The 26567-nt window shown below is 38.3% G+C and overlaps 1 protein-coding gene across 4 annotated transcripts in view; it reads right to left on the bottom strand.

Annotated features, from left to right (window-relative positions):
• The window catches only part of LOC124165241 (trafficking protein particle complex subunit 8), a 45182-nt gene that overhangs the window by 7011 nt on the left and 11604 nt on the right, over positions 1–26567 (bottom strand). For 2 of the 4 annotated variants that reach the window (XM_046542563.1, XM_046542571.1), the window contains exons 6-21: positions 23472–23639; positions 21031–21249; positions 20172–20275; positions 19615–19959; positions 18410–18833; positions 16233–16514; positions 10797–10999; positions 10175–10302; positions 9831–10075; positions 8235–8379; positions 7853–7971; positions 7054–7243; positions 5390–5687; positions 1741–1921; positions 681–780; positions 497–562 (exon numbers count right to left, since the gene is read on the bottom strand). In XM_046542563.1, the coding sequence (XP_046398519.1) occupies positions 497–562; positions 681–780; positions 1741–1921; positions 5390–5687; positions 7054–7243; positions 7853–7971; positions 8235–8379; positions 9831–10075; positions 10175–10302; positions 10797–10999; positions 16233–16514; positions 18410–18833; positions 19615–19959; positions 20172–20275; positions 21031–21249; positions 23472–23639 (3217 nt within the window). The remainder of the gene's footprint in view (positions 1–496; positions 563–680; positions 781–1740; positions 1922–5389; positions 5688–7053; positions 7244–7852; positions 7972–8234; positions 8380–9830; positions 10076–10174; positions 10303–10796; positions 11000–16232; positions 16515–18409; positions 18834–19614; positions 19960–20171; positions 20276–21030; positions 21250–23471; positions 23640–26567) is intronic. The other 2 variants (XM_046542576.1, XM_046542580.1) reach the window with 1 other exon arrangement.

Below are 26567 nucleotides of genomic sequence, written 5' to 3'. Positions count from 1 at the left end.
ACATGAATCACAAAATTACAGAAATTTTTTTCCAACTACTTCCAATAATGGCGCAGATTAGATGCTTCAACTAAATACTGCTTCATGAAAACAAGGTTCCATACCACAATACAGAGAAAATCTAGGATAAAGAGGAATTAAGAAGTTAAATTGCATGTCAACAAAAGGTAAAATGATTTCTAAAATAAATTTTTTTTCTTCACGAGAGTCCACATGTTCACTTCATTACATTTAAGTTTCGTAATTATAGAGGTTTATCGTGGACAGCTCTTCTCCATGCATTACTACTGGGAACAACCTAGGACCATTGGCTTCACTATAAGGAGGTTTTCACAAAATTTCACTGCATGGAAGTTCTTTATGTAGGGGTTTAACAGTAGTTTGCTTAATGTAACTTAATCATATTCACATGAGTACTTTAAAAAATCATTCCAAATCCATTGAAGAACTAAATAATAGAAAGCATGCATAAACAGAATAAATTCATATTGCTTACCTTCATTACTTGACCTATGCGCCTTGAACAGTAAATTTATGGACTCCTGTGCTCCCAGTTTTACCTCTAAAATAGAAGGAGGCAAATGTGATACATGGTGCAAGCAATGAAAAAATAACTAATTTTAAGTAACTGATTTACCATGAAAATATATTCATGAATATGACAAATCAAAGCCACTCACCAAGGGGCAAAATAGGCCTGGTTGGAGCTAAGGTCCAATGAAGGCTTGCTAGAGATGCCCTCAGTAACCGCACCTCAGATACCATGCCAACACCAGGCCTCTGAGTGAAGAATTAAATTAATATCAGGCATAAGAAAAGGAAAAAAGAAATTGAATGAGTATTGAGTAAAATTATTTTCAGATGATTAGACATCATGACCTTTTTAATTGTGCACTTTTGAGGATTTTTTCATAAGTCTATAAATATCTTGAAAATATTGTGTTTATTTTACATTAAAAATTATGAAAAAGTTATATTTCCATTATTGGGTCATACGATTTCTGTATACTATACAGGATATCAAAACCATGATAGCAGAAAATATATTTCCAAAATATAGGCAGGATCACGCATTTTCAAGTCTTACGCAAAAAAAAGTCTAAATTACAATAGATAAAAAGAGGTTGAAATATAGGAAAACAATAAATATTTATAATACATAATGTATTATTTAATACAAATAAGGATGACCGACTCACGAATACGAATACATGACCGACCCACACCTCAAGGTTTTTAATGCACTGGCATTGCAATATCTACATATCCCATCAAAAATTGCAATGCTTCAGATTACTTTGAGTTGCAAGTTAAATGACCATCTGCCAATGAGTTTATTTGTTTCGATTTTGGTTAGTCACAAAATATTCCCCAAAAGCATTGAATTCACAAAATAACAACCCATATTTCTTTTAATAAAGGCAAAATAAAGAAATCATCAAAAGTGGAGTACAATTAAACCTCATGCTTCAACCGCACTGCAATTTCCAATGATGTAGCCATCAGACCACTCTTGTATCAGAATATTTTGTATTTATTTTATCCATAAATTGAAAAATAAAATTGGATTGTCTTCTCCTTTTGTCTTCAATAAGGAGAAACACTTCAAGTAATGAGCCGGTCCAACTTAATCATCCATCATGTAAGTTAACATTTCCAGGCTTAAATCAAACAAAAATATCAAATTGAGAGCTATAAAAATGGAAGCTGAACGGAAGAAAAATATCTAATTACACTAACCAAATTTGAAGGTGAGCAATTTTTTAAGTTAAGCGTGAGGTTGAGGGATTGAGGACTACTTCCACACCCAGGCAAAACTTCTCCAATGCTCCCCCCACCTCTTCCTCTCAACTCAACAGCATCCAGCATGTCAACTTTCCAAGAATGCCTAATTAAACGATGGCAGGGTCGACGTTGGCCTCTGAAATAAACAACAAACAAATATACTGGTATTCATACATTTTGTTCTTCTAAATATTGATGAATATTTCAAAGAAAACTAGGAGTGGAAAATAAAGAATTTCTCCGAGCATTTTATTAACCCTTTTAGTGATATCCTTCTTCCTGCCGTGCAGTCGAAAAATGCAGAGGGTATTTTAATAAAATGTAGCAACTAGGAAAAATAAACATCATATACAGGCATCCCCCGAGTTACGTAAGAGATGCGTTCCGGCAGACTCTGCGTAAGTCGAAATTTATGTAAGTCGAACCTTTGCGTTACTGCTTCAGAGATTGCAATCCGCGCGGTGAAATTCTCGGCAGAGAAGTGCGCGGAAAATTCTCGGTGAAGTTTCATTCAATTCACTACGATATTCATGAACTCTACCGCACATTCTTACGTTATTAGATACAATATCAATAAACATTAATAAAGTCTGAGAGTTGCATATTGTAACCGGTGCATTCTGCCCGCTTACATAGTGGCGCATGAGACGGGAGTGCGAGGTAAAGGAAGGCCGTTTTTTTTTTCTGTTGATATGTGTCCGTGTGGATGTGTGCGTGAGTGTCATGAATCATTGAGTCCCCATTTGATGTTTCCCTATTTTCCTCCCCACAATGTGTAATGCTTCCCCCCCCCCTCCTAAAGTGTGCAAGTCGAACTCTTAAGACGAAGAAGAGCGTGGTTTCCCCCCCTCCCTCGTGTCCTTGGTGAAGTGACCGTCCAGCCCCAAGTGCATCATCCTTTTTTTTTCTCCTGACCCCTCCCTCCCTGGTGTTTCCTCCCCTCATTGGCTATATAACGTGGTGCACCGGAGGAAAAGGGGCTTAGATGATTTTCTTTTTTGGCGATTCCAAGCAACAAAAAACGCTCCCAAGAGTAGGCGGAGTTTGGGGAGGCAGAGAAAAAAGTTGGTGGAGAGATCCCGAGAGAGAGAGGGTGCCCAATACGAGTAGGAGTTGCGAGGTAGACTCGTGGTGCTGATGAAAGGATCTCCCAACTGTCGCAGAGAGGCCATCTCCCACTCGTGAACCTGCCGGAGTTGACGCAGAGCAGCATACGCCGTGGAACCGAATCGCCACGATCAGCAGATCGAGAGCCCCGAAAATTCATCAAACTGTAAGAGAAAAAGCCACGAAATCCCATCCCCCAATCCCCCCCTCAAGGAACAGAAGAAAATTCCCACTTCACCAAGTCGAGAAGAGAATCCATTAAAAACATTGATAAAATTCCCCCCGCACAAATAGAGAAGAGGACAGTACTTCCCCCCATTACCGTGTGAATTTCAGTGCAATATCTATTTCGTTGTTTCATATTTCCATTCCCCCGTTTCTTTTTGTTTTTTATTTATTGGTCCCCTTTTCTTGTGGTTTTTGTATGGGTTATGAATGTGAAAACGTGTAGCGTGATTTTTTTTTGGGTTTAGGTTAAGGACTGAAATTTTTCTGTAGTGCAGCATAGTGAATTATGCGTTGTATTTCATTGAATTCAAGGAGAAGAAGTTAATTGTTACTTTTGTTATTGATTTGCTTGTATTTGTAAATGATCATATTTAAACTCATTAAATTTATGTTGAGCGAACTACGCAGTCGAACGGCTTTCTTTATCCGAACGCTCCTGTCTCAGGTCTCATCACCCCTAAACTTCCCCCTCCTACCCTTTCCCAAAATCCCATTCCCTCGCCCCAGGTGCACGGAATATCCCCGCTACACCTCCGCCCTCCCCTTTTGCCCTCCAATCTCCCCCTCCCCGAATGTGCCCCGCACGGTGGGGTTACAATATCGAGCATTGCCAACCAAAATGCGCCAGCTAATTAAATTAATGTGAGCTTTCATTCAGCCAACTCAGTCATTTACGTGCAACAAAGTTAGTGGGGAAAAGCTTTCAATGACGCAGTATTCATTTACATTTTCACACAACATGAGAGAACGAGAAAATGCAGCTCAATAAAATTTTTGCAAAATACAACATCGTAACCCAGTCGCCAGAAACATGTAAGCAAGTACGCAATTAACATCGTGTGTCAACTTTTTCTTCACTTTTTCGCAGCGTTCATTGCTAACACTCAAAATTTTAATGCCTTTACGTGGGTACAAACCAATTCTTTTCCGCAATAAAGATTTCTGCTCGAACTTCATTTTCTTTCAATTCCACAGATGGAAATGTCCAAACTTAAGGATACAATTTTTAAATAGTTAAAAGTCGGAGTTCGGGTGTGTATTCTGTGTATTCTGCATAACAAGCTGTATTGTACAGTAGTGATCGCAACCACTTCCATCGCCAGAACTGCAAATTTTCACGTTGTTTGGTGACTTGGGGTTTATAAGCGATTTTTCTACAGAAATTAATAAAAATACCTTCAAGGAATGATAAAAATGGGTCACTTTGTCATGCTTAGCACATAAAAAAATTGGTTGCTATTCGATATTTTTTCTACCATTGGGTGTATGAGCGAATATCTACTTCATCGCGCTCGCATTCGAAAATTAACGTCGTGAACATATGTACTTATGTGTTCATGATTAACGTAATCACTTGATATACGGTTATCACTTACGTAAGTACGGATTTACATAAGTCGAGACATATGTAACTCGGGGGATGCCTGTAGTTAATTTTTTAGATATCTTTAAGCATTTTTTTTAATTAATGAGATTAAATTGGACAATAATCACAACATTTTTATGCGTTTACTGATATTTAAGTTTTTTATTTCAATGTCCTCAAATTCAACAACAATAACTTAAAAGCCGATATATCGGCGTGCCGCACTTTTCAGCCGAGCGGTTAAAGCCAATATATCGGCGCGCCGCACTAAAAGGGTTAATACTTGAGGCTTGATTTTTGGGAAAAAATTCTTGTGTACAAAACAAGGCGTAAAGCTTAAGTCCAAATGCAAGGTGCTAAATTTTCTCGCTATCGTATCATCAAATATTGTGTCTATGAGTTAATTGATTAGGTAGTTTTGATGTTGATTACATATTTTGCCCTTTTTCCAAGGGATTGAGGTCAAGGTCAACAATTTCAAAAACTTTCTTATTTCGAAACTAAACTTTATCATTCAAATGCACAAAGCATTTAACGTTGAGTTTTCATCTGGACCGACAGTTTCACTTCGTAATATCAAAACTTCAAATTATTTGCCTCATAAAATTGAGAATTTACTGAAACTTTTCTACCTTACTAAAATAATTTTGGATGGGCTTCTGATAATCAAAATGGGCATGATATGTGCTATGAATTTGCAGATGATTAAGTGCAAGTGGTTGAGGAACTGTCAACTTTCCCCATGAATTGAGATGACAATAGTCATGTGTTCCTGAAAAGACCAAACTGGGCACTGTGAAAGCCCAGTTAATGAAGATGCCATACAAATATATCAAGAATGTATTACAGAAGCCTGTTTTTTAATAATCTACCATCTTATTAGTTAGAGAAGAACACACTAACCTTTGGAAACTACCTTTCTGAACACCTGAGGTTTCAACATGAAGATCATCAGCAGCCTCGTAATAAAAAAGAAGACTGAGTGACACAGACTTTTCTCCCTGCCCCTCTGGTCCACGAACCCACATTGGAAGAACGAGACCTTGACCAGGACCCAAGAGCCCATCCTTATCCAAGGTTTCTCCACTTGCTCTTTTTGCTATGCTATTGACACCTAATCTCCACACCCCAGGAGGAAGACATCTATCCTTGGTCAAACCATCACCGGGGGGCACATTCCTCCACTTGGCAATAACAGTATCTGAAAAATATTTTTCCGATATTCTCATGACACATTTATGGTAGTAACAAAGACCCCATTTATGAAAAATGAACTGGTACCTTACCAGGTAAATGTGGATGTAAAAAAACACATTTACAATCACATGACGCACAATTAACAACCAAGAATTTTTTTCAAGATTACATAAAATACTTAAAACAATTGCCAAAGTATGTCAACTGAAAGCTTACCAATGTAATTCTGAAGAAGCTATCAACACACAAGCACTCTTGGCTAATTAAGTGAGCATCATTTCCAGGGATTATTCCAAGCAAATTGAGCACTCTAAAACCTCCATAATATAGTTTCCATTTGAGCCCAAATATGTGTAATTGAGCATGGGCCTCATACCTTCTTTCTATTAGTAACCCAGGCACAATACAATTCTTAAGCATCATTGATAGCTTGAAAAATTAAAACATTGAATAAACATCAGTTGATTTCCCACCATAAAGCAAAATTTCCTATGGTCGTGAAAAGATTTACGCTAAGGACAAACCATTAAAACATTGATTAAAGAATAAGGTCATTACCTTAGCTACACAAATTTAATGCTAGCCTCTATTATCTGAAAAATCCACAAATTATCTTGACTTTTTATTCCTAATTTCTATGATTTTAGCCTAAAATTAAATTATAGGGGAAAACAATTTAATCACTCTTTATACTTACAGGACTGACAAAAGATTTACTCTACACAACGTGAGGAAAAATTACGAGAGCCACAAAGCATAAAAATCCCCAGCCAATTGATAGACACTGCAAGAACTGGTAGACACTGCACATTTACAAAGCCTATTACTAAACCAATAATTCAGCCATTGGCTCCTATTTAGGAGGCAATCTTCATACCATAGACCAGGGGTCTCAAATTTACTAGGCCACGAGGGCCACATTCCAAGTTCCGAATCGCCTCGCAGACCGGATAGAAAATTTGCCAATGACTGAAGTATTCGATACCAACATCTCCTGAAGTATCCGGTGGCGTATTTCTTATTTACGAACAGTTGAAGGCGACTTTGACAGGCAGTACAGTGCTGCAATGCTCCTAGCGGCGTCTCACAGAGTTTAACAAGTGAGAAACGTGCGCTACTTGAAATGAGTGGGCGGGCCGGATGAAAGCCCTCCACGGGCCGTATTTTGGAGACCCCTGCCATAGACTCATTCATTTGATCATTCCACACAGCCATAAATACAACAATAATTCAGGCTTCCAAAATCAATTTGTTAGATTACCATGAAATATACCAGTACAAAGTATTACTATTTCCTCCAAGCCCTCATTATAATACATTTCTAAGAAGATATGATCACATAATCCACATCCTTGTACGAAGACACTTACCACCAGCCTTAGTATCACCTCCTTCTTCTATGTGAGGAGCAGCAAAACCAAAACAAAATGAATTTGGTGAAGGCGTCGCAACATAAAGCGATTTCAGTGATAAAGACCTCAGTCCAATGTTACAGATTTCAACTTCCGTGCGTCTAATCTCACCACCCACTAGTTCAGTTGGAAGTTCTTTGAAGACAACCTGCATCGAAATAGATACAACTCATAGAATAATGTACTGAGATACAAGAGATATCATATTACTTTTGAATAGGCATATTACTTTTGAATAAGCATTAATAACAGCAAACGTCTTATGCACTCTTGAGTGGTACACCACCATATGTACCTATTCATAAAAATGGCTATGTCAGCCCCATGCCCTTCAACTGCAATAATTTTGCATATACAAATTGAGAAAATAGAATATAATTCTTACAGGAACACACCCTGCTAACTAAATAAGGGATACCAGAAACTAAACCGTGAGGATGGTTAGTCTCATTAAAGCAAATTTTATAATTTTAATCGTCACATGGATCAGATAGCACTTAGTATCACTTCTGAGAAACAGAGAAGAGAAAATTCTCTCTTAATTACCATCCTGAAAATATCAGGACTTATTTCCGTTCCACCCTGAAACCTAAAATGGCTTTCTGTGGCATCTATAATTACGTCCCTTGCATACCAATTCCTAGCGCTGAATAACTAACATTTAAAATTTTGGGACTATCAAATATGCTACACATAAAGACTGTAATGAGACATAGCATCACGGTAGTACATAAAGGAGAAAATAAGCAGCACCAACCTGTAACAAAGGCATAGGTCTGCAAACATTTATGTGCAGTCGCCTATCAACCACTTCTTTCTGTGAATCACTTTTGCTGGATTTTGTAAAAGAACGCTTGATGTTAAATGGTAGCATGCCTGAAGAAATAATAAACAAAATGTTACAAAATTTTCCATCCATAATTCACCCAAGGCAGTGAATGTGAGTACATAATATAAACCATGGTTATAGTGTCACATTTACATGACATAACCTACGTACATACATGTACAGAAAGTAGAAATTCATTGATTGAAAATTGATAGAACAATCGAGATGATATCATGATGTTATATAAATCTAACAGATACAAAAAAGCAAATAGGTTGTAGAACAAAACTATGTATCATAGAATACCCACCTTCAACTGTTAAGCTCCCATTTACTGGGTTTTGGTTCAGTTTCGTTGAAGCTTCTGGGACACCAGGTGTAGGATTAGACAAACTGAATGCTATTCCTTGAATCCGAAGTTCCCCCATACACAGAGGTGTTAATGATAGTACAACCTGTAGAATTACATATATTCGTACATTTACATTTATAATAATGATTTGGTAGAGATTTATATCAAAATTGTGATTTTACTAATCAGATTATGATAGAATTACAAGTGAGGCATAGAGCAATATTAAAACTGTTTCCCACTTCAAGGGTGTGGGACATTGACCCATGCAATGAGGGTGAATCTCGCACTTTATGATGGCATAGTGATATCAAACACATACAATTGCAGAAATGTCAGGGGCTACATCTCTGGAAGCAAGGTAAGCAAGCTGGCAGGATTACTTCATTATATGCATCTGGCAGGGTAACTGCACTGACCCATCGCTAAAAGCAACAAAGTTGTGAAAAAATGGTGTTTCATACCTATAGAGTTACAAACAATAATCAAAAAGTATCTAAGTAAGATTTTTGCCGCAAAAACTGAGGATGGCTAAGACCAGTAGTACCATGAATACATATATAGAATCCATTTGCTATTGCTAGCATAAGGGGCAAAAAAGTGGGTAGAATACAATTTTTAAGCAAGGATAGAAGATGACCTCTTCATGGTATGGTATTTGGAGGAGGCGACCGACAGCTGAGGTCATTTGTGCCATGAGGGAAGGGTGTGGAAGGAAGGGTGGAGAAAAACCCGGTGTCTGCATTAGCCTGCTCTTAACGAAAGGTGCCAAGGGGACCATGGCTTAACGTCCCATCCGACGGACGCTTGAAATATCCTCCACACAACATTCACAAAGGGATCGGGCAGTCTCTGAAAATTCTCCGCCACTGCCGGGATTTGAGCGCGCCAGGTGGGAAGCCAACACTCTAGCCACCACACCAACCCCATCCCCCATGACCTCTTCATTCACTAGTGACAAAAGGGTTAACTGTTTCTTTCATGGGGGGGGAGAGGGGGGTAAATGAAGTTTTCAGGTCAAGAGTGTCAGAAGGGTTCATTGCCTTGGCCCTGAAGTTTAGGCCACCCTGATCAAGATGGTAAATATAGCCAAAGCACTCTTAGATGCCTATTTAAAAGTGACTTTTAGACTCCTGTTTAAATTTATAGCACACAACAATGATGCATACTAATTCATAGTACAAATAAAATTTCTGTGACTTTTGAAATCTTAATCTACCGACTGATGGCTCCAGAATTCAGAGCAAGAGAACTAGCAGAAGAAAGGCAACTAGCCACTCACATCACCAATCATAAACAGTTTCTTGTATTGCCCCATGAGAAAAAATTCATGTCGATGAAAAAAATACAACTAACCATAAAAATTTCTGAGATTATTCTCACAAAATAGGTGCATTATATATAACATACATAGTAATGCTAATGTTTGCTCTTTGGTCTAAGATGAATGGGGAACCAACTTCCAATAGAATCAATGTTGCCATTTACACCCGAGCTCGCAATGGAAAAGTTCAATAACAATAAGAAAACGAACAACCACACAAATATACTCACTTCTTGATTTGAAACCGGAGCCAAGACGAGGGAAGATACAGATTGTGTTCGAGCCACAACACCTTCGCCATCTTCTCTGGAGGAACTAGTTTCTAACCCACAGTCATTCACTAAGTTGCCGCTCGGAATATTTGACCCAGACTTTTGGTCAGGGAGTGGTGTATGAGTCCAGAGTAGTCGAATATCACTAAGGGGGAGAGGTATGCTGAGAGGGTTACACAATTTGATTTGCACCAACACTGGCTCTGCAAATAAAATTTAAATATTAGACATGGTAATCGAATTAAAGCAATACAATGCTCACATGGTATGTAATCCCTAAAAATTATGAGATGAAAACTCACCACCCATAACACCAATAGGACTAGTGCTATTATCACTTCTGTCTGAATACATTTGTACAGTAGGAATGAAAACCATTGGGACTGAACCCTGAGCAGCCAACAATAAATTTTCCTCTAGTTTGGCCCACCTGCCAGATAAGAACAATATGCATTAATTTTGAAAAATCATTTTTTCAAAGTAGATCAAAAAACTTCATAAAATGAAGATAGGTGATCTATTGTAAGTTAAATAACTTAGCCATGGATAAATATTCAATGGATAAAATTATAGTATGTAGAAGCTCTTATGAAAAGCTATCAAACAATGATAGCTGCGATATTTGATTGTAATTAATAGCATTTTTATCATTAATGTAAGAAAATTTATGGTAAATGAAACAAGACTGAGAAATCTATGTAACTTGCATTGCATAACATTCACAATACATAAGTGATTGGTCCTGCGAATATGCAACCCACACATCATATTCTCACTACCAAGTAGAAGCTCTTCTGAAAAGCTATGAAACAATGATAGCAAATAGCCCCCTATAGCAAAGTTATGATTTTTCTGGTCCCAACAAATTCATTGTACAGAGGGTCTTACTGTAGTTCTAATTCCAAGTGTAAAAATTTCAGTTACCCTATTGATCCATCTTCATCATGATTTGAGTTGAATCCAACTCCTGAGGCAAATTGAGGAGAAGCACCATTTTTTTTAGGCCCATCAGAGCGCGATGAAGATGACCCCAACAGAACCTTGATAGAACCTTGCTCAATGGTAGGAATGGGTAGTACTGGTAGGCTCTGTTTCCCACTTTCTTCTGATTCCATCATCTTAAGTTGCTGTTAAAAATAAAAAATTATCGTATTTAACAGACATTGTTATTCTACAATAAATATTTCACTACAGTGTAAAACAAAACTAACTACATACACCAACGGAAGAAGTTCACCATGAAAAATATTTGACTTAGCCGGGATTCGAACCCGGATCTTCCGATTGCCGGTCAGGTGTGTTAGCCAATTACACCACCAAGCCATTTTCTCGGAGCGAACTTCGGGATGGGTTTTACCGAACAAGATGTTGACGTCACAAATCCACACTGTGGCACATGTGGCGAGGGTCGTTCTTACTAAGCCACTGTCAGGGTGAAAAACCCTTGTTTTGTCGATGGTCGGTGACGAAGAATTTCAAAGCACTGCAGGAACAAGTGACTTTGTACGCAGTCACGTGCACGGGTACAAAGTTAAATACACCAAAGGATAAAGTTTGCCATGAAAAAATATTTGACTTAGCCAGGATTCGAACCCAGAACTCCTGATACGTTGACCTAAACTCCAGAAAATATAATAACATGAACTCCTGATTGCCGGTCAGGTGTGTTTGGGAGATCTGGGTTCGAATCCCAGCTAAGTCAAATATTTTTTCATGGCGAACTTCATCCATTGGTGTACCCGTGCCTGTGACTGCGTACAAAGTCACTTGTTCCTGCAGTGCTTATAACTAACTACAGTAAAACCTCTCTTAAACGAAACTCAAGGGACCGAAATTTTGCCGTTTCGTTGATCGGGAGTTCGTTCCCCGGAGGTGATGCGCACGTTGCATCATTCTAGGGGCTCGGAAATTGAAGCAAGTCTGCATGCGTTATCTTCATTCTACCTTCGCATACTTCAAAACAGTGCTTATTTCTTCAGCTGCAATGCAAATCGCGGGCAATAGACCACATTTAGGAAGCCTCAGTTCGTATTATTCAATCACTTCGCGTGCTTTTTCATCGGTTTTCAAAAATGTATGCAACGTAGCGGTGAGTGCGAGGCCATCCCTTTATTCTCAATATTTGAAATAGAGTACATGTATTCGCGAAGTTTACACTGAAAAATTAAGAATTCGATAGATTTGACCATTACTAATATAAAGTTAAAGTAACAGCGCCAATTATAGCTTCATCGTGAAATTAAGATCGCTCTACCATAACGGCGCGAGTGCGACTTTCGTCGACCCATTAAAGCTCAGTGGGTGGCAGCATTTCTTTATAGTAGTCGAATCCAGAATACTCCATAGCAATATTTGCGGTCGCGGGCTTCGTAAATAATTCATTGTACTAGCATCATTTCCATCGCATTCCGGATAGACAACTGCCGATAAGAAAACATCTTGAAAGGCCCTATGCAGGGGTTCTCGAAGTAAAATACGTCACGATTTTGAAAAATGAGTTTTCGAGAAATTATGTTCTGCAACCCTCAGTTCACTGGCTTCGCGGATAACTAAATTTTAGTGTACTCCAGTGAACTCATCAAACGACTCTTCAATATTCATATCTTTTGAGAGACCCTGCCAGGATTCACGGCTTTCGTCATCACTCTCCATCGCGTGGTCGCAGTTGACTGCAAACCGGATTGACAACTCCTGATAAGAAAACAGCTTGGAAGGCCTCATGCAGGAGTTCCTGAAGTAAAATAAGTCACGATAATGATGCTGTTGACTGCAAACCTGCAAAATGGTCCTCTTCAATTTCGCCGATCCCTTACATCCATTCGACAAACCAAAAACTCCACTAAAATCCGACGGTAATGCCGCTTTGCCGCAGAAATAACCCCTCGGTCGAGAGGTCGCAACTTAGCTATTGCAGTTGGGGGGAAGAAAATAACACGCACATTTTTTATTGTTAGTCCTATGTTTGGGCCCGTGCAGCGATCGAGGAAGAAATCTACTTTCCCCATGAGTGCATCAACTCCCGCCAACCACCGCTGAATTAATCCCGCTGTCATTCATGGATTTTTGCTGCTACCACAGGGGTGAGGCATCACCATTGGCCCAGTCTAAACATGGCATATTTAGACTATGTCGTCTTCTTCATGCAACAATTGACGGCCGTCGCAAACCTTTTTCTCAGGAGAAAATAAACACCGCTTCACATCACGTTAGGACATCGCTACAATAGCCGACAGACAGAGACTGTCCTTTAGTATAAAGCACTCAATTCAAGTAACGTCTAGATCAATGGGAAATGTTGGCTTTCGTGTCTTAAGTGCGAATATTTTTTATCCAAGAGTGCGGCAAATGCAAAAGTTTCTCCTATTTTTTAGATGATGTTGAAATAAACAATGTGAATGAAACAAGAGTAACTACTGAGTCATATATTAAAGATAATTAAGAGATGCAAATTTTGGCTTTCATCTTCTAGCGCGCACATTGTATCTTCCGTAATTTAGTTAAATTTTAAAGAAGTTATCCAAGATGGCGGCGAGTGAAAAAAAATGCTTCTCGGAATCTACGCGTTGTAATTCTGTAAAATATCTTAAACAACCGTCAAAAGAATGCGATGGAAGTATATTGCTCTAGATATCATATCTTTGAGCGTGTAAATATTTGGACATCGAGTTTTTTACGAAAGTCAGCATTAATATTTTTCGCAATTCGCCGCGAGCCGCGAGTTGGGGTCGGCGGAAACACACGACGGAAGGCTATGGTTACGGTTAATAATGACGATTCTGATTGGCTTATTCAGTGGAAGTCTCTGATTTGCCCTCCAACGCTACGAATATTAAATTATTCATATGAAAATAAAAATTTAACCGGAAAAATTGGTTATTGGGAGGTGAATTTCACTCGATCGCGCCGAAATTTCATTTCGTTGATCGGGAGTTTTTGTAAAAGAGGAGTTCGTTCATCGGGGTTTTTCACTAATGTGTTTACATAGGCAATTGGCCGGACCAATAGCATTTGTTCGTTGATCGGAGTTCTTCGTTTAGCGGGAGTTCGTTAAGGTGAGGTTTTACTGTACATCTTATGGTCACTAATATATATTAATACAAAATATTATATAATAATGGATACATACCAACATAGCATCACAAAAATGCTTTTGGAAAAGGCAATGAAAACTGGTTGGTAATATAAGATGTTAATAGTGTCATAAGAGACACAACATAACTGTACATAAAATCAATTAGAAAGAATAATCTATTATTTATCTGCTCAGCATTGGAAAACTTGTGTAATTACCACTATGATACTTCTTTTAAAAAGCAAGAAAGTTCATACAAAAGAGAGGAATGACAGTTTCTATTGCTCACATGGTGACATGAAGGTTGTTCAATGAGGAAAGAAGAATTGATGAACAATCACTTTTTACAGGGAAACTTTAATTTTATTCCTATATACCATTTATGTATATAAATCATATACATCATTTATGTACATCCAGTCCTTAACCATAGCTAAATAATCATTACAATTTGCCTTAATATTATTGGAAAGAGGTACTAAATAAGAATATGGCAGGATATATGTTGGCTAAACTTTTGATAATCTTTTATCCGGCAAAATTCAGAACTGAAGCAGCTCCATACCATGAATGACAAAGGAGCTTTTGGATTTCAATGATGCAATTATTTTTTGCTTTAGATTAATTGGTAAATATAGATGAGCATATTTTGCTATTTACAAGAATACATTAATTTGCAAACTTAACAGCTAAGGTAGCTGTCCTTTAATCCTAAAACAGCACAGCCTGAGCTGTATACAAATCATGATATTTCTTTTCAATATTGCTATTCAGTCTGGGGAAGTATGATTGTGGTAAGCCTTATGGCCTACTAATGCCCAATACTCATCAAGGTCAAAAGGATCCTTATGAACTACAGCAGACTCCCGATTATCCGGATGTGGTATATCTGTGTTGTGGATTATCCATTCATGATTTTCACACTCGCTCAATATTTTCCACACTCTTTATAAAAAAAAACAAAATCAGGCACATAATCACCGGCATTACTGCATTAATGCTAGGATACACCAGGCTTATTATTTCAGTTTGAATCCCCTTTGTAAAACAGAAGTGTTCACAAGCTAGCTGCATTCACGGGAGTACTATGTTCCTGTTTTCCAAGCCTCGCAGTGCGTGACTGCGTTCCGTGATCACGGTTACAAGCCCCGCAGCAGTTGCTACCTGGGCAACTTGTGTGAGACGCGACTACATGGTGTGGTGCCTGACAGTGTAGTTTCCAACGTCGAACAGTGATTTTGAAGCATTTGTGCAATCCACTTTTCTGTATCCATGATCACACTGCCACGGAAATGTGGTTTTCGAAAACAGCCTTTACTTTAGATATTAATAATACGAGTACAACCATGTTATCGCCGCTAAAAAGATCGTGAACCGGCGAAGAAAGCTCAAAATGAGTCCCGGAAACACTCTAAAATAACAAAATAACTGCATAATAGGGTAGTTTCCTTCATCAAAGAAAACGAAAGGCATTGATTGCGATTCGTTACCCACCATTAGTGAATTCATAATATACAAATTATTTCGTTTTAGAAATACCTGTTTAGACGAATGGCAATGGTCCATTTTTATCCTTATTTGAATGAGGCCAGATTGGCGCCCATGCGATGCCACTCCACGTGACGTCACAGGGACCTAGTTTCTATACGAGAAGATAGGAGTTATACATCGTCTGAGGTTACCAACGCATGCATGAGGCGCAGAGCTCAGGGAAACATGTCTTAATAATCACTTATTAAAACTGGCTAAGGTCGGAAAGTTTTCCTCGTTTGATAAGGTATTAATAATCCTTATTTAAGCCAAGCGCTACCAGCCAGCAGGGTACTCAGCTACCCGCTAGCAGCCTGCGTCGTATCAGCGCTAAGCCTCGCTTCAAGGTCACCTCACAGGGCGGCAGCGGGAGCCAGACGGAGAGATTTCCCGGCATTCATACTTACGCGTCGCGTTTTCGCGCGCTTGAAATTTTTCACTTTTCATTTAATCGCGAAAAAATAGATATCTTCATTTAAAAATCTAAAAGTGTGAAATACGTACTCTAGGAGTAATAATCTTTCGATTTAGGCAATAAAAAAATAATAGGAAACCACCCTATTAATAATACATTGTTTGTTTCACGTAAATTATGAACATTACAAGTCATTAAAGGGAAAGTTTGGGTTATCTATATTTTCCGGTTATTCTCTCCCCATCATTAGCCCGAATAATCGGGAGTGAGCTGTACTACTCTGTTAACAAACCTTTGGTCCTCTTTCCTACTTTTAAATACATTTAAATTAACATATACTAACCAGCTGAGCATTTAAAAATTCCTTCAAATATATTGCCTGTTGGACAGGAGGTTGGTTTCTTGTGGGAATCAGAGTAGGGCCAGATGCTGGAGGAAGAGATGGCTGATTTGAGGTTGGAGATGGTGTCAATGCCATGGCATAAAAAGGGGGACTCAAGGATGGAGAGAGCAGGAGCGAAAATGAATGAGCAGCATTTTGAGGCCTCTTCAAGTGAGAAGCCAGTCGGCCCATTGCAAAGTGAATGTGATCTTCTGCAAGACGCCAGCCTTTGCCCTCATAAACCTGAAAAAAAAAGTTCAAGTATCAATTGTTTAATTCTGGGATCCAGCAATACTCATACAATAATGCACAACAACATGTGCAAAATGTTACATTTAGTATTAAACAGACAATCATTCAGCTATGTTTGTTTCTTGTTTTATCATTACATACACCCATGTCTCGTACCCTGCTTTTGAAATTCCCTCCTGTCGTGCGGGTGGGCTAACATCTGCTATCTTAGGGGTTCATAATGCATTGCCGGCAGTTGACGATTTTTCAAACCAATCTAAAAACATCTATTGTGTCACCCAGGCCCTTTTGTCGCTCATCGAAATGACAGGCAAATGCTACTTTGAATGCCATTTCATAGCTAGCGGAGTTTAAGAATGATAAATCATTTTAATTTGAAGTCCTCCGAGTCATTAGCAGCTACGTGAAACAGTCTTTAAATGCCTTGAAACCTGACCCAGGTTTTCCTTCCCTGAAAATGAATGAACGAGAATGCATTCTTTTCCCAAAGCATATCGTCTCGTCAACACTAAAAACTAGTTGAGGGGGAAAGGAGCCACTTTCAATCACAGCTTGGAGTTCATCAGAAAATATTGTGGTGACTGCGCTATTAACACTTGCAGATTCACCTGATATCGCCGCACTGAAAATACCTGCTTGCCGTTTAAATTCTGGAACCAACCGGAGCTTTCACTAAATGTCTCGGAGCGATTACCACTCTCGTCTTTTTGCACTGATTCACTATGAACTTTCCGTATGTGTAGACCGCTTGGTTGAAGTTGGTGCGGCTGAGGTCACAGATGTTTTAACTTCGTCTTTATTCAGAATAAGGCATCGTGCGTTTAAACTTCCGCGCAATATCGCTTTGATGTTCTCCATTTTCAAAGCAATTGACCTATATCAATTTCTCTTCTGGGTTTATGGTTTTTCTTGATAAATTCTTGATTTTTCTACCCGAATTCCTATTTTTTGCCATTTTATCTTGGTTTTTACTCTGCATGGCTCTATCGACATCACCTTCTACTGCTGAACTGTATTCTTGAGACGCAGAGGGCCTACGACTGCGGGGAGGGAACGAAGCTATTGTGTTTGAGACTCTACAGCGGACCCTCTTATATGTTGATGCTATTCATGCGCAACTCGGCCACCGCTCCATTTCTCCCCCGTGAATACCGATGACCTTGAAGGCTTTAGCGTAGACTCTCTACCTGGAAGTCAATCGCTCGATAACCTATGACGGCAAAAATTACGTCTCAACCAGTATTGCTTAAAAAAACTCATTTCCACTAGCCCCACGCTTAATTAACGATCTAAATTAACTCATTCTGTTAAGGAGACGAGATAAATTACTTCGGTAGGCCGGCTATCTGGACCCAATGACGAGTAATACTTTTGGCCATTGCACAGCAATGGATTTCGATTAATATATAAACAAAAAAGAAGATTTGAGGCAAGCAATAATATTAATATGCGTAAAATGATAGAAATTTCGTGTGTACTTAGCGCAAGTTCACGTTTTATCACGAGAGCGTTTAAGATTTTTGATTAGGCTACACTGCGTTGCAATGTTTCCCCGAGGAACGATTTTGCGCTGTATCGAAATTGCGCTAATCGAAATTGCGCTATACGAGACATGGGTGTATATTATAATGTTTCATAAATATGCAATCATTTACAGTATTTACATAGTGCATATCTCAAAAGTTCTATTTCACCCATGCTTAGAGAAATGCATACATGGTAATATTTATTAAATTTTTTATATCATTACTAGCAGCAGATACAGTAACACAAAAGAAGCAATGGATGTGGATTAATCATTACCAAAATCAATTAAATATGACTTCTACATCACTTGATAACATCAGATATAACACAAGAATATTCCAAAATAACACTTGAATTACCTTGTAAGCCTGAGCATAACATCGGAGGGCATGAGGACGATGTCCAGCCTTGGAATAGCGATGTCCGGCAAGAACAGCATGCAAGGCAGCTTTACGAGGTAAAGCTTTTGAAGATGCAGACAATGCGAGAGTTAAATTATTTGGGACTACAGGCTGAGATGCATCTGAGTTTGGAGACACTGGCTGTATATTGTTTATAGCATTAGCAACTGATGACTTCAGCTTAGATGAGCTATGATGAACAAGTCCATGGCTAAGAAGACACAACGATGCTCGCTCCAGTAGAAGAGCACTGCGAAGGTCTGAATCTTCTCCAGCCAGTCTCACTAATGAAGCTGCAGCATCACCATGTTTATTACCAGCCCAAGGAGTCAATAGAACTTCTGAAGCCATAAGAGTTGCCCTTGTAGCTAAATTATACATTCTGGGTCAAAGAAAAATTGGAGTACATCCATTAATTCTTGACTTATACATAAGCACAGATTCACAAATAAACTGTATCAAATTTTAAACCTTATCTTAACACTTTCTCCACTGTATGTCTTACATGCACCTTAGCCTTGCAGACTAAGTTTTTTGAGAAATCAAGAAAAGAGTTGATATGTACTAATGTTGTTTCATGAGCCATTAAAATTATATACAGTTAAGGACCTCAAATCCGGAATCCAGAAACCCAGAAATCCAGAACGTTTGAAAATTCCTCTGCATAGGGTTTTGACTAGCCACCTCGTGGCACCACTCTCCGAGCTTTGTTCTGGGACGAGTAGGAAGCTAGCACACGCTATGAACATATGCTAACAACCTAGGCAGGGACACGTAGGGATCTAAAATATCGAGCACACGAGTCTGAACGCATTTATAAATTAATTAATTAACAAAGTATACCATGAAGACCAGAAATCTAGAAAAACCAGAAATCCAGAAACCCTTTGGTCCCAAGCTTTCCAGATTTGAGGTCCTCAGTTGTATGATGAATTTTGACAACAAAAAGAGATACGTTGGGCATAATAACACTACTTTATACACACAAAATGAGAAGATCAAGAAAAATAAGACAACACAATGGGCTTCAGTGGCTGTGAACCCCAACCGTAGGCTTCACAAGTCTTAGGAAAATTGGGTAGCCCAAGGTGAAGAAGGTATTAAAATTAAAAATATAACAGCATTCTAATGCTCATACATAATTGGTGACAGTGCAAACCCACCTGCATGTGTTAAGGTAAGTCAGCACACTCTGGTCCAGGTATTCAATAGCTTTCCGCGCTGCCTCTGTGGAGGAAGAACCTCCTCCCACCACCGATCCTAAGGCTCCCACTCCTGATGTTGAAGTCCCCACGGGCCCTGCTGGAGATGGCCCAGGTGAGTTCCAATGCAGAAATGCAGCCAGCCCAGCCATTTCCAGAGCACCAGCAAAGTGTGTCCAAGCACCATCAGCAGCAAAATCCCTTTTTGCAGATCTGTAAGCTTCTGATGCCATGGCATAGTGGCCAAATAGAAAACAAAGATCTGCCAAACGCCTTAGCTGCAACTCTGGAGAATCAGATGCATAGCTGTGGAAAGACAAAAAATGCTGTGCCAACACTTTTATTGTGTATTCATCCTCTTTTTCATTTATTCATTTTTTGATGAATCATGCCAAATGCGAGACACCTATCACATGAAATTAAATATTGCCTCCATATTATAAACCATCAACAACAATGAAATTTATGGGCAATTTCAAATATAAAACATTTATCAGAAGATACCAAATACAACTTACGTTATTGATGGCACAGGCGGCCCTTGCAGTCCAGGGCGATTGCCTCCAAACCATCTTTTGGTGGCACTGAATATTGACCGGCTCATTCCCTTCCGATTTGATATCTGGACAAAAAAAATGAAACTTAGACATACTAGACTGGTAAAGTGGGCCCTATGGTCTAAGCGGCCAGGGCCCGCCCTAGCAGGTGCAGGGCTAGGGGCGAACCTTCAGTGCGGGGTCCTTCACTTAAAATATTAAACTCTATACCCCATCTACAAACTCGAGCATTTTGAATCCCTACCACTCTCTGGCTAAGTATGTGTACCCCTCCCAAATTCAGACTTGGTAATTACGCCGTTATGATACCATCACGCACTTGAGTTCAAAATAGTATAATACAAATAAAATTTATTATTATTTTTATTCATAAAATTATAACGTAAAATAAACATAAAAAGAACGCTTTTTCAATAGCGTTTTCAAAACTATCGTATATTTTAATTTTTTTTTCACGAACGCAGGGGCCCCCCGGGGCGGTTGCCCTGGTCGCCCCGCCCTAAGGCCGGCCCTGTAAGCGGCCAGTTATAGTAGCTCCCTCACCTTATTCTTTCGCTTTCTAACGTAAATAAGAGGACAAAAATATTTTTCAAGGTTTCAAGGAAAATCATGCACTAAAGAGAAAATATACCAAGCCATAAAACAAAAACATGAAAGAATAATGAGGAATGGGTGCTTATGAAATAGATATCAACACATAGATGAGTAGGATGATCTAATTAACCACAAAATATTCTGACACTCCTTACATCTTACAATTTACCAATTAGCAGGGATGCCAAAGGAATTTAAGCCAAAAAATTAATAAAGTTTTACTCACCGCTTCATGAAGAATTTGCATCTGTCTTTCAGCATGGGGAATAAAGAGCCGAGTGCAGAAGTCATTGACCATGGACTGAATGCGTTCCAAGTCTTCATTCAATAGTTGCATTCCATGTTTCACCATTTTTTCCGAATTTACCAAAGGAGGTTTGCTTCCAGACATTGTCATTGATACATTCATTTCTGAATCACTGATGCTCATAATATTTGAGGTGACCTAGAATCCATGATGAAATCTACATGTTTATATATGCCACTCATATGAGAGGTATACTTTCATGCTTGGCTTTGGAGCTAATTGAAGACATCAGGTTTCTACCATTAGTGGAAGATGATGAATGACAGAGGAGCAAATCTCCTTACCCTTTTAATGCCAGCAGGCTGGTATATAACCCCTTGTTGATTGCCCAACATTGCCCATCAGGCCGATGCATTGGACCAACTTTTTACAACAATAATTAAATTGTTATTTTTTCCCGTATAAAAATAATATTAAACTCCCATTGTTCTTCCATGGATTTAAGCCCAAAACAGATTTTTAATATTCTGAACAAATCTAGATAAATTACATAAAATTAAGTAAAAATTTTGAAATCCTGCAGACTTACTGAAAACAACCTTGACCGTCTTTACAAAACCCACTAAATCTAGGCTGACAGTAAAAGAGTTAATACGAGGTGACAGATGAAAAATTGTTTGGAAGACCAGATAAGTTTATTTATAAAATCTGACCATATCATAATAAGAACAAACCCATAAGTAACACAAGCAATTTTCCAACAAATTGTTCCTTGAGGTTACGTTTTACTCCATCTCTGATATTCTTTCCAAACCAGTAAACTCCAAAGTATTGCATACACAAATGACTTTGAAGCAATCATAGCCACAGATGCAAAGTTATACACACAAAGGGTGAAATTCTCTCTGAAAAAATTATTTGGCCCCACCAGGATCCAAATCAGTGTATTCACTGTCATTATTTTGAAGAAGAAAAAAAAACTATCAAAAGTCAAGTTGGATATCATGGTTTGATCCAGAGTCAGACTGCTACGCCCAATTAGGGCGTTCATGCTTTGAATTTCTTCATTTTTGGCTACTACCGCATCTTTTGCTGTGGTGATGACACAGTTTTGCTGGCACTGCTTCCAGTACAGGCAGTAGTGCCAGCAAAACTGCTGTCTTCGCCACATCAACCAACACGGTAGCAGCTGAAGTGGTGAAAATGAAGAACTTCATCACAAACCACAGAAATCTCTGTTCTTGCAGTTCATATTTTGTTTATTCAGTTGACTAATGTATTCTGTAAGAATTTTTGCCACAAAGTTAAAAATTTCAAAAAATAAAAATGCTGCTTTTTTATTTTCCTGGTAATACACACCAGGATTAGTTATTAGGGAAAGAGACAAGAATTGTGATAAAAGCATTGACATTAAAACTTCAATAAACAGGTTACTTGATCATTTTTTCCAATAAAATGAGTCGATTTGGAGCTGAGGGCATCATTGTTGGTGGATGAAACCCACAACACACGTGTGCCTTTTCTCTAGCCCTGGAGTCACCCAATTATGGTATTTATCCAGATTGGCAAATCTTCAGAGAAAAAGCACTGCACTTAGCTCCATGAAAGACCACATAGCACATCAATTTCCTCAATAGTATGCCTTTCCTCCTCAAGCACTACCATATGATATTCATTTTTTATGCTGGTTACAAATCTAGATGGACCTAGGCACTGAATAACTTTGAATTATTTTACCACCTTCTAATTGGGAATAACACTCATAGACTTGATTTCTTCACCAGGATGTTTTTAAAAACTGTACATAACATACCAAAAGTGACATCTGATGGCTTTTTTAAGGAGTGGAAAATAAATTTACATTTCCACACAAAGGTCAATATGTATCAGCCATTCCACAAAAATCAAAGCAGTTGAAAAACCACTTTTAAGAAAAATATTTCACAGGGCAGGCTACAACCATTTAAAGGGTTTATATTTGGCATACTGACTTGGGGAGGGTTACATAACTACCATCTTCAGCAAGTAGCCCAAACAAAAAGAACAACACACAATGAAAATTTCATTTGGTTATTTTTGTATACCAATTCACACAACAAGTATCATTAAATTGTCAATGTAATACAATCATGTTTTGGGATATTATGATGGAAAGAATTCTTTTCATTAAGGGGTACATTAATATATGACGATGCCCAGAGTATTTTACATTTTCTAAGAGACTAAATTCTACATAACTTCAAAATAAAGATAAAATAAAATGCTGAAATAAAATTAGAGATTAGTATAATAACTGGTGGAACCATAAAATAGATAACTACTCCATCACAATGAATGAATCACTTCCACCCTTGCCCTCTGGTACTTAACTGTGGAACTTAATAAAAATGAACACCAAATCGTTTGTGTTTGATGTGTACCTTATCTGAGTCAGGACTTAGTGGATGATCCTGTACTACATATGACACAGACACACTGGCAGTGTCTGTATCATCTCTATCCATCTCTGGACTGGCTTCTTCCCCAACATCGGCATTCAATCCCTTTTGTGATAATGTGTTATGACTAGAAGGCTCATGAATTTCCTCCTTAAATACAACAAGCAGTACATTTTGTTAATACTACTAAAAGATTAGTTAAGGGCCATCAAAAAACCACACACACCTCCTGATCATCTGGAATGGCATGTAATTAATTGAAAAGATATACATGAATACTAATCTAGAAAGACAGACCGTTCACAAGGCAATGAGTAGGCAACCAATAGGGAAGTGCACTAATTTTTTTTTATTGCTGAATTTGAAAGTTTAGCCTAAAAAAGAAACATTAGTATAGTCACTTTTATTTTCTGCATCTGGGGTATGCACTTTAAAACGTTTTGAAAGTCGGAAAATTTCGTGTTGCGCTGAAACACAGTGCCTCCATCTTGATTGAGATGTGACGTCACAAGGCAGTAGTCACCAGTGGAGTATCGCTGAATTCCGTCGCCTTCTTTAGCGCGGCGAGAGTTTCCGAGAATCGGTGGAGTTTGCTTCCTAAAAATGTCGTCTAGTACCGAAAACATGAATTCAAAATAGAATTATAAATGATTTTTTGTTCCAAATTTCATCTCGACGTCGAAACAAAAGCCTGGAGAAGATATTCATTCCCGTGCCTTAAGCACAAGCTATACGGAATAAATGGTTCAAGGCTGCTCCTGACTCTTACCTATCGATGATATTCTGTTTTGAAGATCATTTGAAGGTATTGTAAGATCAAATTGATATTTATATTATAATAATTTACTTAATAGGTACCTCAGTCACATCAGAAAGTGTGTTGAGTCAAAATATAGCATCTTCCGCGTAGACCTACGTAATTTATAAACTGAAAGTAGTTTGGTTAAAGAATTATGGAGCGACTGTTCTTTTACACGACCGGGCAAAATGCGTACTTTGCCCATGATATGTGCATATATGATAACAAACGATTTTTGTTAAAGTTAATCTTTATTTGTTGAAATTAGTACATTTATAGGTGATGCAGATATAAAGGTACACGGCAGGTCGCGCGGCGTAATTTGTACTCCACTGGTGACGGGTTCATCTTGCTGATCCAAAAAATTAGCTACAATACCTCGAACTTTGAAAACTCGCAATATAGGCAGTCAAAGTACATTGTAAGAATACACGAGACCATTATAGCCCAGAATGTACATACAATGTCGAAATCCTTGGTTTTCAAAGATTGACGTATTTTATACGCCAGCGCGCCCGGTCCAGGGTTATCAACTTTTATTTCATCCTATTTGTTAGTTGAAATTATATTTCAGAATGGTTCTTTTAGCACTGCTACTGAGGTAAACTGGTAGGTACTGAGTACAAGGTACTGAGGTATGTACTGAGTAAGTAAACTCCCTTTGGAGTAATGTGAATTACAAGTGTTCGAGATATATGGCATTTTATATTCGCTTTGTGTTCTTATTAATTATGCCTGTACGCATATTGTTGCTTGCCGCGAGCCTTTAATGGTATGTGCTCTTGCAAGAGTGGTTTTCATTTTTAATGTGGAAGTTGGCCAGTATAAGCAAAGAAAAAATTAACATTTTAGCGCACACCAACCCTTGTAGTCATCGTAGCTCTGCGTTTGTAATGACACTGCTAAAATACCTAAACGCCATAATGATTATAAAAAATTGTCTCATGTCAATGACTGCTGCAATTATAATTAATGATAAACTTGATGCCGTATGATCACAATGAAGACAACAAAAAATAATACCATGACGCAGTCTTGAACCACGATCCTTCGGGTGAGATCTATCCTTAAAATCGCGCACGCTACCACTACCCCAACCGACCCATTGGATAAACATGGACATTTTGGATTTATATATATAACTTGTAAAAAGTAACGCATGAAAATTAATTAATTACAGCCTAACTAACGCCCTAATTGAAAAAGATGCAACAAGGTACGCGGTCTCCCCTTGTTAGCCTTAACGTCTCGCATTTCTATGGAGCGTTGAACCTGTACTCCTTATTCAAAAATTCAGTAACCATAAATACATCAAAGTTTGGTATACCATTTATAAATCGTTGGAATTTTCCTTCTCCCAACCAAGATTATCTTTTCTTGAACCCATCCTGGACAGCGAACCATTGCAACAACCAGGCAGCTCGGAAATAAGGCTAACATCCCATGATTCTAGTTGCGAAGGGCGAACGTTCCGGCCGGCGTGAATACATACGCAACGAATAAGTCTTGCAGCAAACGTCTGAAATAGGTTTATTAGTTTGACTCGGTTCTTACAAAAAAGTTTTGGCATGATAAACGGCATTGTGTCAAAATATACCCAGCGAAAAATAAATGCCATCATGCATTTATTAAAGATTCAATGTGCTATTCGTACTACTCTTTCCAAACTTGAAGTTGACACGTAAATGAATATTAATATATTACGCAATGATGAAGTCGTTTACTCAAAAGAGAAGCAGCCACATATATATTCTGAAGATATTTTATGACAGCAAAAAACGGATACCCTCAAATTCTGTAATTTTTCTATGCAATAATAGTGGTAGAACTAAACGGTGTAGAAGCTGCCTTCTGCTACTGCCTTGTGACGTCACGGTCAATATTCAACATGGACACCCGTTTTCGCGGCCTTTGAATTTTTCCATATTTCAGACGGTCATCTCGAATAAAGTATTCACTATTAGGATTTAAACTGTGGTTTTACGACATTATGTTATTCTGAACTCTAATTTAAAAAATGTGTTTGGTGCATTTGAAACACTAGTGCACTTCCCTATTCCAGATTTTTATGAGGTTTGCCGTGAAGTTATAACTACATTATTCCTTTCTCTATAATTATACTTTCTACATTATTCTACTACTCTAATTCTCAAAGGAATATTAAGGGTTACATACATTAATGCCCAAATAACATAATACATGACAAGGGTTACCATTCTTTAAATATCTCTGGCATGAGAATAGAATCTATATGCGGAATAAAACAAGCAGTAATCCCA

The sequence above is a fragment of the Ischnura elegans genome, chromosome 1 (genome assembly GCF_921293095.1).
Source record: "Ischnura elegans chromosome 1, ioIscEleg1.1, whole genome shotgun sequence".
Taxonomy (NCBI): Eukaryota; Metazoa; Arthropoda; class Insecta; order Odonata; family Coenagrionidae; genus Ischnura; species Ischnura elegans.
This window is presented reverse-complemented; position numbering and strand designations above follow the sequence as displayed.